General features: G+C 32.2%; 1 protein-coding gene across 1 annotated transcript in view; it reads right to left on the bottom strand.

Moving 5' to 3' along the window:
- Positions 1 to 304: 304 nt before the first annotated feature.
- The window catches only part of LOC131842480 (E3 ubiquitin-protein ligase RBBP6), a 40,123-nt gene continuing 24,397 nt past the window's right edge, over positions 305 to 16,030 (bottom strand). The window contains exon 18 of the mRNA XM_059191015.1: positions 305 to 3,337. Coding sequence (XP_059046998.1) covers positions 487 to 3,337 — 2,851 coding nt within the window. The 3' untranslated portion in view covers positions 305 to 486. The remainder of the gene's footprint in view (positions 3,338 to 16,030) is intronic.

Genomic DNA, 16,030 nt, shown 5'->3' with positions numbered 1-16,030 from the left:
TTCAGTAATTTTGGCGCGAAAGCGAGAGAGACAGACTTACTTTCCCATTTATAATATTAGTACTTATAATTAAAGTAATGATTCTTTATTGCAACATTTATACTCCGTAATAACAACATTGTGTAATCTGTCACCTAAATAGGTCAATTACGTTGTATTCTGTATTGTAAGAAAACAGCGCCGAAGCCAGCATGTTTTGTAAGAATTAGGTTACGACATCAACCGATCGAATCGTCCATAGGCATTTTAAGACCTCTAACGACAAAATGTCAATATTTATTAAATAATAAACAAAATTATCAGCTTTGAACTTTATTGTTTAAAACTTTACGTAGGTATAGTTACAGTACCAGACCGGCATTTAGTATTACTAAATCCTTATCATAAGTATATAGTTATTTTTTTAATTACATCAAAAAACATTACCATTTTTTACTACGCTAACAAATTAATAATAAATCATTATCTTAAGAAAATGAAGCATTATCACTTATGCTTAGATTTTTTCTTCTTCTTACTTGATTTTTTCTTATGTTTGCGTTTCTTTTTCTTTTTCTTATGGTCATCCGAGCTAGAATCCGAGTCACTATCGCTGTCGCTAGCTGCTCGTTTCTTTTTCTTTTTGCTACGTTTCTTCTTCTTCTTCCGTTTACGAGTATCTGACGATGAAGATGATGATGTGTATTCCGAGTCACTTGAAGATTCACTCTCTGATTCCGGTTTCTTTTTTACATTAGTTAAATCCAACTTAATAGTTTCATTTTCAATTTTTGCTTTTTTGTTCTCTATGTTACTATTAGGTGAAACAGATCTCTCACGTTTTTTAATAGGCTCGTTTTTGGTTTCAATATCAGATTCCAAATTCTCATCATAATCTGGTTCAAAGTGTGCTTCATCCAAAGTAGACTTTTTTCTTTCACGCTCGATGGTATCTTTATTCAAGTCTCCTGAGATATTTTTGTCATTGGTACGACTGCGCGAGTCAATTACTACATCATTATTGTATTTTCTATTTTCTTTATGTTTGTCGAGTTCTTTCTTATTTGGTTCACCATTAGGACTGCGATTATGATACTTTTCATTAATTTTTACACTTTCAGATACTACGCGTCTTTCTACTTTTGCATGATCAAATCTAGTATTATCTGATTTTCGTCCTCTATCTCTTTCTACTGTTACCTTACGATAACTGTGTTCTTTTTTAGGCGTCTTAGACCGAGATTTCACTCGTTCGACAGTGCTTTGTACCACACGAGTATCCCGAGGTCTACGCGTATCCTCTACTTTTCCTCCTAGTCGTTCTTTAACAGACAACCGTGGTGGTGGTGTTTTAGAAGATCGTTTTTTCTTTTCATTTATTTCAATAGACCTGAGTTCGGAAGATTCAACTACAGGTACCGTTATTTGGATGTTATTCATTGAGCTTTTTGAAATATCGTCCCCATATAGTTTTAATCGATCATTACTTATTTTCTTTATTTCAATTGGTCTCAAAGAACTAATTGCTTTGGAAAATATTGCGTTTTCAGCTCGCTTTATTACATCAGACGTAACTACTTTACCACCCTCCTCCTCTTCTTCTGGAGACGATATTTCTCCGGGCTCTTTGAATTTTTCTGTATTATCTTCATCAACTTCCCATTTTGAAAGCTCCGGCATGTGTGCTAACATTTCTTTGCTTTGGCCGGTGTTAACTTCAGTATCTGGTTTAAGATCCAATTCATCCGTATTTGCTTGAAGTTCAATCCCATCAAAAGGTTCTTCCTTATTATTAACGTCAGCATTCTTAGATTCATTTTGCGTATTATTATTGCCGGTTATATAATTTTGAATGATTTCTTTATCTATGGCGTCCGCAACTTCATCACCATATAATTCATCTGTAAGTTTTGTTTTTGTCTCCAGAGATTTTGGAGAATCATTTTTGTTGTTTATTACAGATTCTTTGTTGGTCTGAAGTTGGATTTTCGTGTCGTTAATTTTTTCTGTATTATTTTCAATACTTTTGCCTTGTTCGACTTCTCCTGTATCCTGAATATTATCTTTGGAATCACTCTTATCTATATCATCTTCTTTTTTAATGGAAACCTCTTTCTCCTTCTTTTCTTTCTTGTCCCGTTTCTTCTTCTTTTCATTGTCTTTTTCTTTTTCCCGTTTCTTCTTTTTCCTATCTTTGACTTTTTTATCCTTTTCTTTATGATCCCTACTTCTATCAGCCGAACTTTTCTCACGTACTCTTTCTTCTTTCTTTTCTCGTTTATTATCTCTATCACGAGAACGACCTCGGGATTCACTGCGCTTTTTGTCCCGTACTTCTCGATTCCTTTTAGGTGATCCTCGTGACTTTTTGTCTGGAGAATTTCTATCATGATCGCGATCTCTTTCTTTTTCATATTCTCGACTTCTTTCATATTCCTTTATCCGATCGTCACGTACATCACGCATCTCGCGTCCCTTATCGTAACCGGGTCTTTTTTCAACATCACGGGGTCTATTATCTGAACGCTCAGATTGATCACGAGTTTCATTATACCGTTCCCTATCTCGACCTTCTCTTTCTCTATGTCTTTCATGTTCAAGATTTGTATTTCGCCGTGATCCGCCTCTATTTCGCATATTTGGTCGATAACCTGGTCGCATATGTTCACGATTAGTGCTGCTTTCATCTCGATATCCATCTCGGAAATTAGGGTCGTGATAATTAGTTGCAGGCGGTTGTTCCCTAACCACACTAGGAGGTCTAAATGGAACGTCATTGTTACGGAAATTATGGGGTGGATTTTCACGGTAACCACTATCCCTATATGGTGCGTTTCTATATGAATTATCTCGAAATGGAGGAGGCCCGCCTCTGAAATTACCATCTCGATAAGGCCCTTGCGGTCCTGCATCGCGATATGGTTGTCCATCTCTATAAGGTATTGGACCCTGATCACGGAATGAATGTCCTGGTCTATAATTGTCACGATACCGTGGTGGGTCTCCAACATGGACAGGTATCTCATTTGGTACATTTTGAATAGGCATATCTCTGTACCCTACAGGACCATCAACATAAGGTGGAGGTCTATAAGATTCTCTATAATTTTGAGATGGTCCTCTATCGCGATCTACTGGACCTGGTGGTCCAAAGGGTGGTTTCTCAAAAGGTGAAGGCTCAAATCCAGGTACAGGTGGCTCCACGCCAGGAGGAATATCTTCGAATGGAGGTCCATCATACCGACCTCTGTAACCCGGTAGCGGTTCTGGTGGTACTTGAACAGTAGCCATAAGTGGCATTGGTTTACTGCCCATAGGAGGAAACCCTGGCGGAGGAACGCTATTTCTAGGTCCATATCTGAAAAAATAAAATAACCTGTTATCTATCCACCACCAAAAATCCAGTTTAACTTAAAATAATTAGTGACTTTTAATACTATTATGTTAATACTGTGAAACAAAAAATTATGTTCACTTATACACAAATATTTTTATAACAATGTACGAATTTACTGAGACGCTGTGACAAATGCGGTGGACTCACTACGGAGAAGACTACCAAATGAAGTCTAACCTATAAATTGTTGCAAAAGACAAGACCAGTATATTCTGTCAATTACTATTCTTTTTTCAATATACGAGTAATACATAAATGTCTGATTAATACATTAATCGACTATTACTTACTAGTATAGCATATTCTATTTAGCACATTCATCATTGAAGCTATATACATATTAATACTAAAAGACAATTGTAGAGAAATGTTATATAAAAAAAATGTGAATAATCGATTTTACCAGACTACAGCAACAAAAGCAGTATATTATATTTTTTTGTGTATATAATATTTGTAATGATACTTACAAATATTATATACACAAAAAAACAATTGTCCACAATGCCCAAAAAATATCAAATTTTAATGAATGTGGTGTCAATGAATTTCTTATTATTTTATATACTGTGATATATCAATATAACAAATTTATCAATAAATTACTTAGGAATGAAAAGAAAAATAGTCAGAAATTTTTCTGTATTTCAATTTTTTTTTTACTTCTTACTTATACCATAACATAAGAAAGGCTATAAATCGGTCCATGTTGTTAGATCCATTGCTTAGATCGCCAATATAACCTACAACAGTATTAAATATTTTATTTAATACTATTGTAGGTACTAAAGAGTATACACTGGTACGAGCAAAAAACAAATTCTTAACCTTTTTTATCAACAAACCTTTGTATGATTGCCTTGCGTCTCGAACCGTTTAATACAAATAGGTACCTTCCGATCTTGTTAATGTGATAGCTTCTAAATATTGTGATAAAAAACCCTGTAAAGTGCGAGTCTGGTATCGTAGCTCCTCAACGAATATACAAGATTATTTTCTTTACATATATAACAACATTGAATATAGTAGCATTCTTCTACTTTTACTATAATGTTTACTTACATATCCTTATATAACTGTAATTATTTCAAAATTTTTGCTTCAGATATACCAGAAAAATGGGAGAGTTAGGGTTGTAATACACTGAACAAAATAATAATAATCGTAATTTGGAATGCGGAAAAAGAAAGTTAAAATTTTGTACCTCTTTCATAGGATACCGATTAAACTGATAGACCTATTTTTAATTCGATACTTGAAATTCGAAAATATGGCCCAAGTTTTGAACTTCTACAAAAACAAATGGTGAAAAGAATTAACGAACCTACCGTAAGTATATTTACGTATAATGTTAATTACACAACGTAATAAATAATATTAAAATTTATATTTAGCGGTCCATGGCTTTTTTAATTCTTACATTTACACTTGCATTATCTTACCGTACAGACTAAAATAACACAGATATTATTACCTCACAGCAACATTCATATGCTATTGGCATACGGGGCCTGATATATCAAAACGTACTTTTCTTAGGTTTCTTAGTATATCAAAATTGACAGAAGTAGCTATAGATAAAACCAAACAATTATTTAAACAGTAGTACATAATAATGTTTACATGAATAAAAGTTTAGGAAACTATTTTTTATGGTTAGAGTATCTTATCGTTTGGCCTTAAGAGTACAGAATAAATCATTTTACATTAAATGTTTATTACTCTTCAATAAAGTATTACAAACAAATAAAACAAATCCATCCTAATGGATGGTAGCACATATTCAAATACATTGAACAAATAGTATTTTTTAAAATTTAAATAAACTATTTCTCCTCTCCATGAGAACAGTGTAAATCGGTGAAAAAGAGAATTAGGTTGTTCGAAAGTAATTTCGTTTTTTCCTGGCAGAGGATTTAATTGTATTCTTTTGCACCCAGTAAACACTTAAGCCGTATAATTTTTATATGGTTTGAGAGCTCATATAGCGAGGTTTGTGTGTGAAAAATATCAATTAATTCTACGCAGTAGTTTTTGGTTGGTGCCCTTTTAAATATGGAGAGGAATAAGCAGCATTTTCGACATATCTTACTGTTTTATTACAGAAAGGGCAAAAATGCTGTTTAAGCCAGAAAGAAATTGACCGATTTCGATTCGGCAATTTTGATTTCAAATTTGGAATTGATGAAGTAGTATGTCAAACTGCTACATAACTAACCTCGTTACCCAGTCAACCACTGCTACCGCCACCACTACAATACAATATATCCTAGGGGCGTGAGGAACTCACGGAGGAGGTTTGTATGGTGTAAATCAACTTCAAGGTCAACTTTATGTCGAACAAATTGCGTGTGTCTAACTGCAATGAACATACTAAGTATTTATCATATTTGTATAGTTGACATATTTATAAAATAGACGGGGCGGGCGGCCGCGAGTGCCCCAGATTGGTTGGCCTGTTCCTACAGTAGTGGCAATTATTTTTAATGATTATTTAAATAAAAATAAGAAACTGCTTTAATCATCAGTATTTACTTCTTGTATCGCAGTAAATAACCTCAGACTAATATACATGCCTATAAAGTATGCGAGTGTACTTCGGGCCTTTCGGGTTTTATTTTATGTTACATACATAAAATAAAACTAGCATAATTTTTAATGTCCAATAATTTATTCTCCACTCCAACCCTAACTTGCAATTTTTCGAAGCATAATAATTGAAATAAGTTTCAGCTATATTTTCAGCGATAGAATTTGTAAACATTGTAGTAGAAAAATATTTATTTTACAAATCACAAAGCTACTTATGCAATCCGATTATGTAGCCATATTTCACCGGTCTAAAAAACCAAGGTATTTCCTTATACCTTTAACTTAAGATAAAATGTCATATAAAGAAAATAAAAGCCCGTTTACAATATTTCTTCAGAATGATCTGTGAACATAAAAAACTCGCACTTTTATTAATACTAAATGAACTATTGTTCTAACGAATTATTCGAGACAAGTAGTATGATTAATTTACGTATTTGTGAAAACGATTACCAACGGAATGAAGCCCGTGGTATAATATAACACAATACTAGTTTTATCGACATACTTTATGTAAAAGTAATTGTTAAGGCTAACATTGTTCAAGTATATCATACTAATTGTGTCGTGCATATATATGTATATTAATTCTATGTATATATCTATGGTTTATTAACTTTTAAAGCCTCAGTAATTGAATGAAATAATTGGGTTTTCGTATCATACTTATTCTTCAAAACTTTCTCGAATCAATATATGTACAATCGCGCCGGTGCTTATGTACTAACCTAAACATGCTACGATCCGTGCAGTTAAATAATGGAACAGAGGGCGTCACCTTTTATTTGTATTTTTGAATAATCGTTCCTAACCTCTGAGTGTCTTTCTTAGATTATTTTCTGCATGTATGTGCGAAAATATTCTTAAGCCATGATCTGCGGACTGTTTGTGATCCCTTTAGACATTGTATTTCAACTCTCTTTGAAATACAAAGTCTAAAGGGTAAACGTTCATAAAATCTGATAAGAACATCTGACGTTCTCTATATTCGCTTTTTGAATTATTGGAACGGCAAACAAGTTGACGGTTCCCCAGATTGTAAGCGGTTTTGTATATATGAACAGCACTAGGGATATCATGTTATCATGTGACACTCATTATACCAATAATGCGTTGCTGTTCCAGATAACGAAACAACATTGTCAAACCGACCTTCATCACTGAAAGGTAGAAACATTGGTTTAAAGAGATGCAATTAATTGCGGGTGACAACCTCCGTCCCATGTTTTAATCTGTGTAGATAGTAACTACCCGCGGATATAAAGAATTAATATACCTAAATACAATTAACCAGTTTGAAGTATTTCATACTACAAATTATTTATATAATACAGATTCCTCTGAGGCACTACTTCCATATACTCGTATGTATGGTATCAGTTTCATACTCTCAATAATAACGAAAAAACTTTGTATTACCTTGGATTGATATGCCCTTTTTGACTAGCCCTGTAATATTATAATTGTTATATCAAATATTACCAATGTGGCAAAACTTTCTTTTTTGAACTGGGAAATACCACTATAATATCCTATGAAATAGCAGAAAATACCCTAGATGTTGTTGCGATATCTTATATTTGAATGATGTTTGAACCCTTTCTTATTCAGCAATAACTTCTAGTACGACTATACACTGGTAATAAAAACTATATTCTTGTATACTGGCTTTACGGATAAATTATAATCCCCATGTAGTTCAATCGTGTAAACACATTCTCGTAGTCAGTATTGAGATTTCGAAATACGGTCTTGAAAATATGTAAATTAATATAGAAATAATAATAGAAATAAATTATTAAAAATATATAAAAGATAAATCTTGAAGCACTGCCTTCAATATCTTCTAATGAGTACGATGTTACCTTTTAGTGGGGAGAACACTTCCTGTTTCATCAGCTAGTTTTTTATGTTACCTAAAACACATTATCTTACTTCTACTTTAATGACATTCATTTTACAAAGATAATTAATAATATAATACTTAATAAAAGGTACATTTTAAGTATATAATTTATTGCTACTAATTAAAAACACATAATATTATTTCCGTTATGTATACAAATTCACATATTAATCTGACAAATAACACAAATTTCATTTTATACAGTAAACTAAAGCATCCAATAACAACAATACAAATAAGTCTTAACATAAGAAATAAAAACAAAATGTTAAAAATCATATTATTTATTTTAAATAATACAATAAGATATCACATGTACATCACAGTTTTTATCACAAGGAATCAAATTCCCACACAAAACCCATAAACAAAAATGACATATTATACCGTATAATTTAAATATTTGATAGATTGATTATCAAAAGTTATAACAGTTTCTTATACATATTGAGATCACAACAACAAGCGGTGGGCTAAACAATAAATAAATATAGAAATATAATAATTTGTTAGTCATAAACTTCATTCATTCTTATTTAATGTACTTTCTTTTGACCGATAACCACTGAATGTTATTTATTGGTCATTTCAAGTGACTAATAAAACTTTAAATCTAAAGTTTTAAAAACGTTAGTATGTTTTGAGTAGCACATCCATTTTCTTGTACCATACCAAGAAGTCGCTAAAATCATAACTTGCTAATGATGTCTAAGCAGTTTTACGAATGTAGTTTGTTATAAATAAACCAAATAATGTAGCTATGATTATACCTTTTTAGAAAATTTCAGACCAGTGCGCTTTCTATTGCGTATTCATATGCAATTTTAACAAGTCAGGGTGTTTAAATAGGTAAGTACAATAATAAGATAGAAACAACTGATTACAGTTTGAAATATTTAAAATTTTGTGTATACATGTCTACAAATTATATTGAATGTTTTCCGAAGCTTAAAGGTAGCAAAAAATATGATGAAAGGAATGGTTAATTACATTAAACCAGAGTTAAGAATCGCGATAAAACAAAAGAAAAACACATAGGGTACTAAAACCAAGGCGAAGCTAGTGTTAATATATCCTGCATGCAAGGAAAATAATCATTTCGACATTTAATCTCGTTGAAACAAGCAAACTGCAATACCACACAACACCGCAACTTGTGCACAACACACGTAGCGCAAGTTGTCGTAGCGACTCGAAATTGGACGGCACAGGATGAGTATAATGATGATGATCAGCGACATGGAAACATGTAAACGTAAGATTTTATTTTAATGTGCGTTGCGAACAGAACGGGAAAAGTTTAGGTAATAATAACAACGAACAAATATCATCATTGATCTTTTTACGCATTTGTTTTTAATTTAGTAATCACAAATATTATATTAATCAACTTACTGACTGATTATTTATATTAATCAACTTACCGATACAGTAAGTTGACTAATATAAAATTTATAAGTTTAAGTCGAATCAGAGGGTTCATTCTGTTTATCCCCGCGCGCCTTCTCAAGAGAGGTGGGGTGGACACCCCAAAATAAAAGCGAAGGGGCCCGCAAACTAAAGCGGGCCGACGCCGCCGGAGTTGCGGTGGACTGACATTCGATCCCGCGACTCCGGCTATAGGCGCTTCGTCGGGATACCTTGGAGTTTTTAGTGAGTAGGAGTCTCACAGTACCCGCGGGCTTCCCTCGGGGCCGGCGGGTCTCCATGAGGGATTTTCTCCAAGTTAAAAAAAAAGGTGTTATTTTGCCCACTACTTAGCCCGTTACTTTGTCACAGCCACGGTAAAATTGTATATTACTTCTTTTAACAAAGTTTGTATTTTGTTTTCAGGGATAAAGAGAACAAGTTGAACTATCAACTATACCACACATTTTAAAGCATTGCTTCCAAATTATTAAGCAAGTGGATGGAAGTGAAGTGAATGTATCTGCAGTATGCAATGTATGTTCGAAAACGATAAAATTATTGAGATTAGGAGTAGCAGTCCCCCCGTGAATCATGAAAGCCACGACCACTCTGCCAAGAGTGAACGACTGAAGAAGAAGAAGACTCCGATTCCATTATTGCTAGTGGCGAAAACACAAGCAGCACCAATGAATTAGTCACTCCAGTACCTCAAAAATAAGGATGCAAACTTTAAGAGCTTGAATGCTGATCCTACAATTAAACAAATATTCCTATAATATAACACCTGTTTACCCAGCTTTGTCTCTGTGGAGCGACTCTTTTCCTTTAGTGGCATGATAATAAGGCTTGATTAATTTTAACACCTTCATATTTTGTCTTGTCACAAATGCCTGACCCTTGTTACCAACGCAATCTATTCAAAAATTGTTTTCTCGAACAAATAAACTTAAATTCAATTAAATGTTGTTTTCTTACAAAAGTATTTTATCTTTAATAAAAAATAGTTGAAAAATAGGTATTTTTTATCTAGTATTTCAGATACTGTACGGGCAACCGCACATGCCTGCTTACTGTGCAATACACAATTGCCTACACATGCAATTTCACTTCTATACATTTCACCTCATTATATTTATTTTAGTAATAAAAATCAGTGTTCGAGTAGCATTCAACCAAGGCGGTTTTATTTAACAAAAACCCCTCATCAATCAATCAATAGCATTATCACGGAACTGTGGGCTTAAACCCCCCACATTCTTTGGTCAATCCAGCTCGAAGGAACAAAGAATGTGGAGGGTTTAAGCCCACGCTATTAAGAACAAATGGATAGAAATTGAATAAACTCGAAGGCACAAAAATGTCAGCGACAGTTGAATTAGGTTCTGTGGTAAACTAGGCATTATAAGTTAATGAAGATGATAACATAGCGGACTTTCCGTGAACGATCGGCACATTACCTCTGATCATAATGCGATCATTTTTGTAAAGTTGTTGGAAAAGCCGCTAAAAAAAATAAGTCCAGCCACAACCTACAACACCGCAAAGGCCGATTGGAGGAAGTTCGCAGACTGTATCGTTACCTTAATAGCTGAGGATTTGGAAACTCATATTCACACAAGCAATCTGTGAGATGTAGTGTTATTGAACAAGCAGCAACTATATGCGGCGAGGGCGACTTGGTGCGACTGCACTACGAGATAGAAGAATCTGTGTCGTAGTGAAAGAGCCCATCTTCCTGATACCTACAAATAGGTCTAAATACAGATATTCTAAAAAATATCAAATATCCTCTAGAACTCGTTGTAGACTTTCTCCTAAATAGCATTAAAGTGCCTACAAAAACCCTTAATAAAAAATATTCAGAGCCAGCTATGTCTGGGGATTTATACCAAGTACTAACAAAAGTTAAAGTAAACCTACGTGCTGAAAAGCGGGCGAAAAGACTATTCACAGCCAAAGCCTCACAGACCAAAACTAACAGACACCTCCCCTTACTCTCAATAGCCTCTGCCCATCGATGTGTCCATAGAAGATCACCAGCTCTTTCATAATCAAAAAAAACGCGGCTACTAGTGCCAACACCGATCAACGTCGCGAGCGTCGGTCGCCATTTTGTTCGTAATTCGGCTTTTAACTTCTGGTCTGAGAGCACGAATGTTTTTTTTGCGCTCACGCTGTCTTGTTAAGTTTTTCCTTATGTTGGGTGTGTGGTAATTGTTGGGTATATTGTATATTTGCTATATTGTTTCGCACAAACAATATGGATCCTCAACCAAGCACGTCAAGCCAAAACTTGTCTCCAAGAAAGAAGAGACCACGGATTGCTTCAAGCGTTACCGAAAAATTTGTGATACAAAACGTCCACAAACGTATTTGAGGAGAAAGCTGCTTCACTATTACCTATTGAGGCTCCTGAAAAAAAAGAATGTATTTCGAAAACTGCTGACATTTTGGGAATTAGTATGACCTCAGTCTACAATATATTAAAAGAATACAAAGAAAATGAACAATTTAAGTCTCCGGAGAAACGTGGACCGAAACACTGTTTCAAAGATAAATTATTGTCAATTTTTCAGACAGATTTATAATTAATGTCAATGCAAGCGACAATGATTTTTTTATCTGATGATGAATAAAAACAAATTTTGTAATAAGCGAAGTTTTTATTTTACCTAACTATATTATGTTATATATTGTTATATTTTATACATCTATAGTTTCAACTATATGATGTATTGTAAATAGGACAGTCTTAAAAGTTTCCTCGCAATTTTTATTTCTTTGTTTAAAATATTCCGTATTCAGTATAGGTAGATACTATAGGAACATATTCGTTGAAAACTCGTTGGTATGTATAAAGCACGTCTAAAATTCGAACTCGGGTACAGAGTTCGAATTTTAGCCGTATCGGCAGTTCGGCACACTAACTATTCACTAGACTAGACAATCGAGGCAATTCCATTAATTCAGAAGTTTTTTCAATTATTCACTTTGTCGCAACACTATTTTTATTTCATCAAATACTGACAACACAGTAAACGTCAGTTGACTTCGTCTAATTAAAAATACGACTATAAGCCTTAACTACATCAGCCAGAATGTGCTTCTAACACTTCACTCATACGAAATCCGATCTAAACTCATTGGAAACTGTATCCTACTACTAAACGCAGCAGAAAAAATATTATACTAAGAGGGATCCCGGGGCACTCAAACATTGAAGACAATGAAAATACTGACCAACTGGCAATGTGAGGGACAAAAACTGTCTAACAGGGCCCAAGCCCCTCTGTGATGTGACTCGTTGCCTAAAATGGGGACATCTCAAAATAATAACCAACACCGACAACAACCGACACTGCAATTGAATAAACGCATGAGAAAATTAGGCCTTAACAACAATCTACAGATTTTGCTAAGCAGATGAGAAAACGCCACTACACATACTAACATATATGGTATAACCACAAATGCATAAACGAAATATCTCCTTTGTAAAGTATTATTTATCCTGAGGAGATAAAAACCATCGCTCCTATGAATATCCTTTAATTCTTGTCCCTTTGAGCTTTGAAAAAGGGCGAGCACAATAGATCTATGCAGGTCGCATATGTGTTACATGGCATAGCACCTGACAAGAGCCCATAATCCCCATAAAAAAAATATGAACATGAAAGCGAACTGGTTCAGACAGCTATTTATATAATTAGCTTACCAAACGTAAGAGATGAAAAATTATCTGCCAATTATATCGATAAATCAATATTAGTTATACAAAACGAATATTACAAACATACACAATACACAAACGTATATTACGTTTGTTTCTTTAAAATTTATTACAATCCATTATTTATAATTATGACGCAAATTGTACAATATTAGGAAAGTCTAAACTGATGAAATATTTTAATATAAATATAAATACCATAATAATACATACCAAACAACCAAACTGGACTATGACTATCATCATTTTGTAGAAAAAATAATAAAATTTTAATAAATTTTATTATCGGTTATATAAAAATTATATTCAATAAAACAAATACCAAATTGTAAACTAAACTAACATAAAAACACAATTGAAGATATTCAAAGTTTCTTTATAACCAATGTTGGTATAATGTATTAACAATAAAACCAAATATCAAATAGGTAATTAATTAACATATTTATATATTATATAGTGCAATATATTTATCAAAGTGCCACTAGAAATATCAATAGTCAATAAAAAGAAAATATTTAGAATCGTGTCCAATTAGTGTTTACAATTGATTTGACTATAGGATCTGACATCTTTATCAAAGAAGCGCCTATGATCATTTTTTACTATTTACTTTTGGGTTAATTTCGTACAATACTTTGAATGACACCTTGAAAATGATACCTTTTGTAACACAGGTTACCAATCCACATCTGTACATATTTACTCATCGAAAGAATTCACCTAAATTTAAATATATATATTCTATATTTTTCACTAAAAACTTTATAAAATCACCTATTTGTTTTGAACTGAATATGGCCTGTTTATACATGCTTCTAACTGCAATTGTAATCAGAGCAGTATAACCTTCAGGGTGGCACTCTCACTCGCATTTTATTTATTTGTATTTCGTGCTAAATAACTTTCAGAGAGTTGAAATTAAATAAATGCATCAAGCGATTTAAGATGAATTCCGATGAAGCATGTATAGTACAATCATTTGGTAGTTTTACCTGGAAAGTTTTCCGGGAGTTTTGAAAATTTGTAGTCTTATAGATTTCGATGTACTTTTTGCAAATTTCAACTTTAGCACCTCGTATCTTTGCCGCTCGCGCCGCCATATTGGAAAAATGGCGTCAAAAACAGTTTTTTGACAATATCTCCTTTCCGACTCATTTTGCGATCAAAATAGTTATATAATAAATTAAACTAGAGAAAATTTCCTATAATTTCTGTAATAACCTTTTTTTGTCGAATCAATATTTTTAGACGCCGTTGAAATCTATAAAATTACCAATTTTCAGAACTCCCGGAAAACTTTCCAGGTAACTTCATTTTTTAGCACCAAATGACTGTACTAGTAAGGCAACTACAATAGTTCTTTCCTAAGAAGGCAATGAAAATAATTTTAAATGAAATTAATAATATTATATGTGTAAATATGTCCTAATAAATACTGAAAATTATGGTCTAATAAACTTTATTTATAATGGATAAATGACTAAAAATCATTATCAATGAAAGACCACATCTAATTAAAAACTAAAATACATATAATCCACTATTTCCTATTTTGCGAATTACATGTGTACAATTAATATCATAATATCACAGTTCTTCAGTTAATATTATGTACAGTAGAGTAAATATAATAGCTATATAAAATAAAAATGACAGTTTTTTAACCGTAACAAGTAATATAAAAATAGGTACTTGCGTAATTTAGTAGTTTTAATTAAAGTTTTATAAATTGCTATGAAAGATTATTTTAAGAATATATTCGAGATATAAAATACATTACATTACATTATGTGAATATTTCTATAGTTACATTTTTAATAAATTGTTTTAATTAGATAATTACTTCTTTCTTTCTTTTATATACATTAAAACTAATGCTTTATATACAGTATGTTTTTTTGTTTTACAAACAGCTAAAGCTTTATACCCTTCACTAATGACAAAATAAATTCTTCATTAATACTTTTTTTAAACCCGTAATATTACAATACAATACTGTTGATAAAAAATCTCATTGTAATTTCATCTTATTAGTATTCTAAAAACATCACACTACACTGGATATATAATATGATATAAACATTCAAGTTACTCAATACCTAACAATTTATATAAAATAAAATGTGTTTTACAATAAAAACAACAAAATTTCATAAATATATTATGAACTTTTGTTGTACACTACACTACACTAATTAAACGTGTATTGTTCGAAATACAGGTCTATCGCATAGTTTGGATACCAGACTCATGATATGTATTATTATAATAGAAGATAAATAATATATAAACATTATAAATTGTCTCATACCCGGCCCAATGGGTCCCATAACACTCGCAGCATTTCCTCGCTACATTGCAAGAGAAATTTTTGAGCCAAGTATGATACAAAACAGGAATCATGGCCACAGATATATATTATTATCATATTATTAAAAGCGTTCACACAGAAACATTGAACTATATCTGTAAAATTCCAGATCCAAATATTTTTTTACACTTTTGCAAAGTACTAAAATAGCAATCCTATACAAATATACACTAAAATTTTGGAATATAATACTAAAAAAGTAATTGGAAACGTCTAAAAATTTTATTCAAACATTAAGTAATTTTATAATTAATAGTAATACATTCATGTACGCTGAATAGTTCTGTGTTTCAAGATTTGATATATATTTGATAAAATATTTTTTGTTTTATATGAACAGTTTTTATAAATTGGCCAATAAATAACTTTGCTGGTCTTCATTATGAATAGTAATTTTTAATCAAGTTGGGAGTACATTGCCCGATTTGTTGTGAACAAAGATATTAATATTTACAATACTCTTTCGTGTTAGTGTTTAAAAATCCCATATTGATATAAAACAGTAACATATATGGGAGCTACAATTACAAAGAAACTGATGACTACATTATTTTAAACCATATTATTCATCCAAGTATGATGGTAATATGGTTATATTTATATAACAAAATACTAAATTACACTTTCATTTATAACATTCCC

Source organism: Achroia grisella, unplaced genomic scaffold (genome assembly GCF_030625045.1).
Source record: "Achroia grisella isolate CSIRO2021 unplaced genomic scaffold, CSIRO_AGI_Agris_v1 utg241, whole genome shotgun sequence".
NCBI classification, from domain to species: domain Eukaryota; kingdom Metazoa; phylum Arthropoda; class Insecta; order Lepidoptera; family Pyralidae; genus Achroia; species Achroia grisella.
This window is presented reverse-complemented; position numbering and strand designations above follow the sequence as displayed.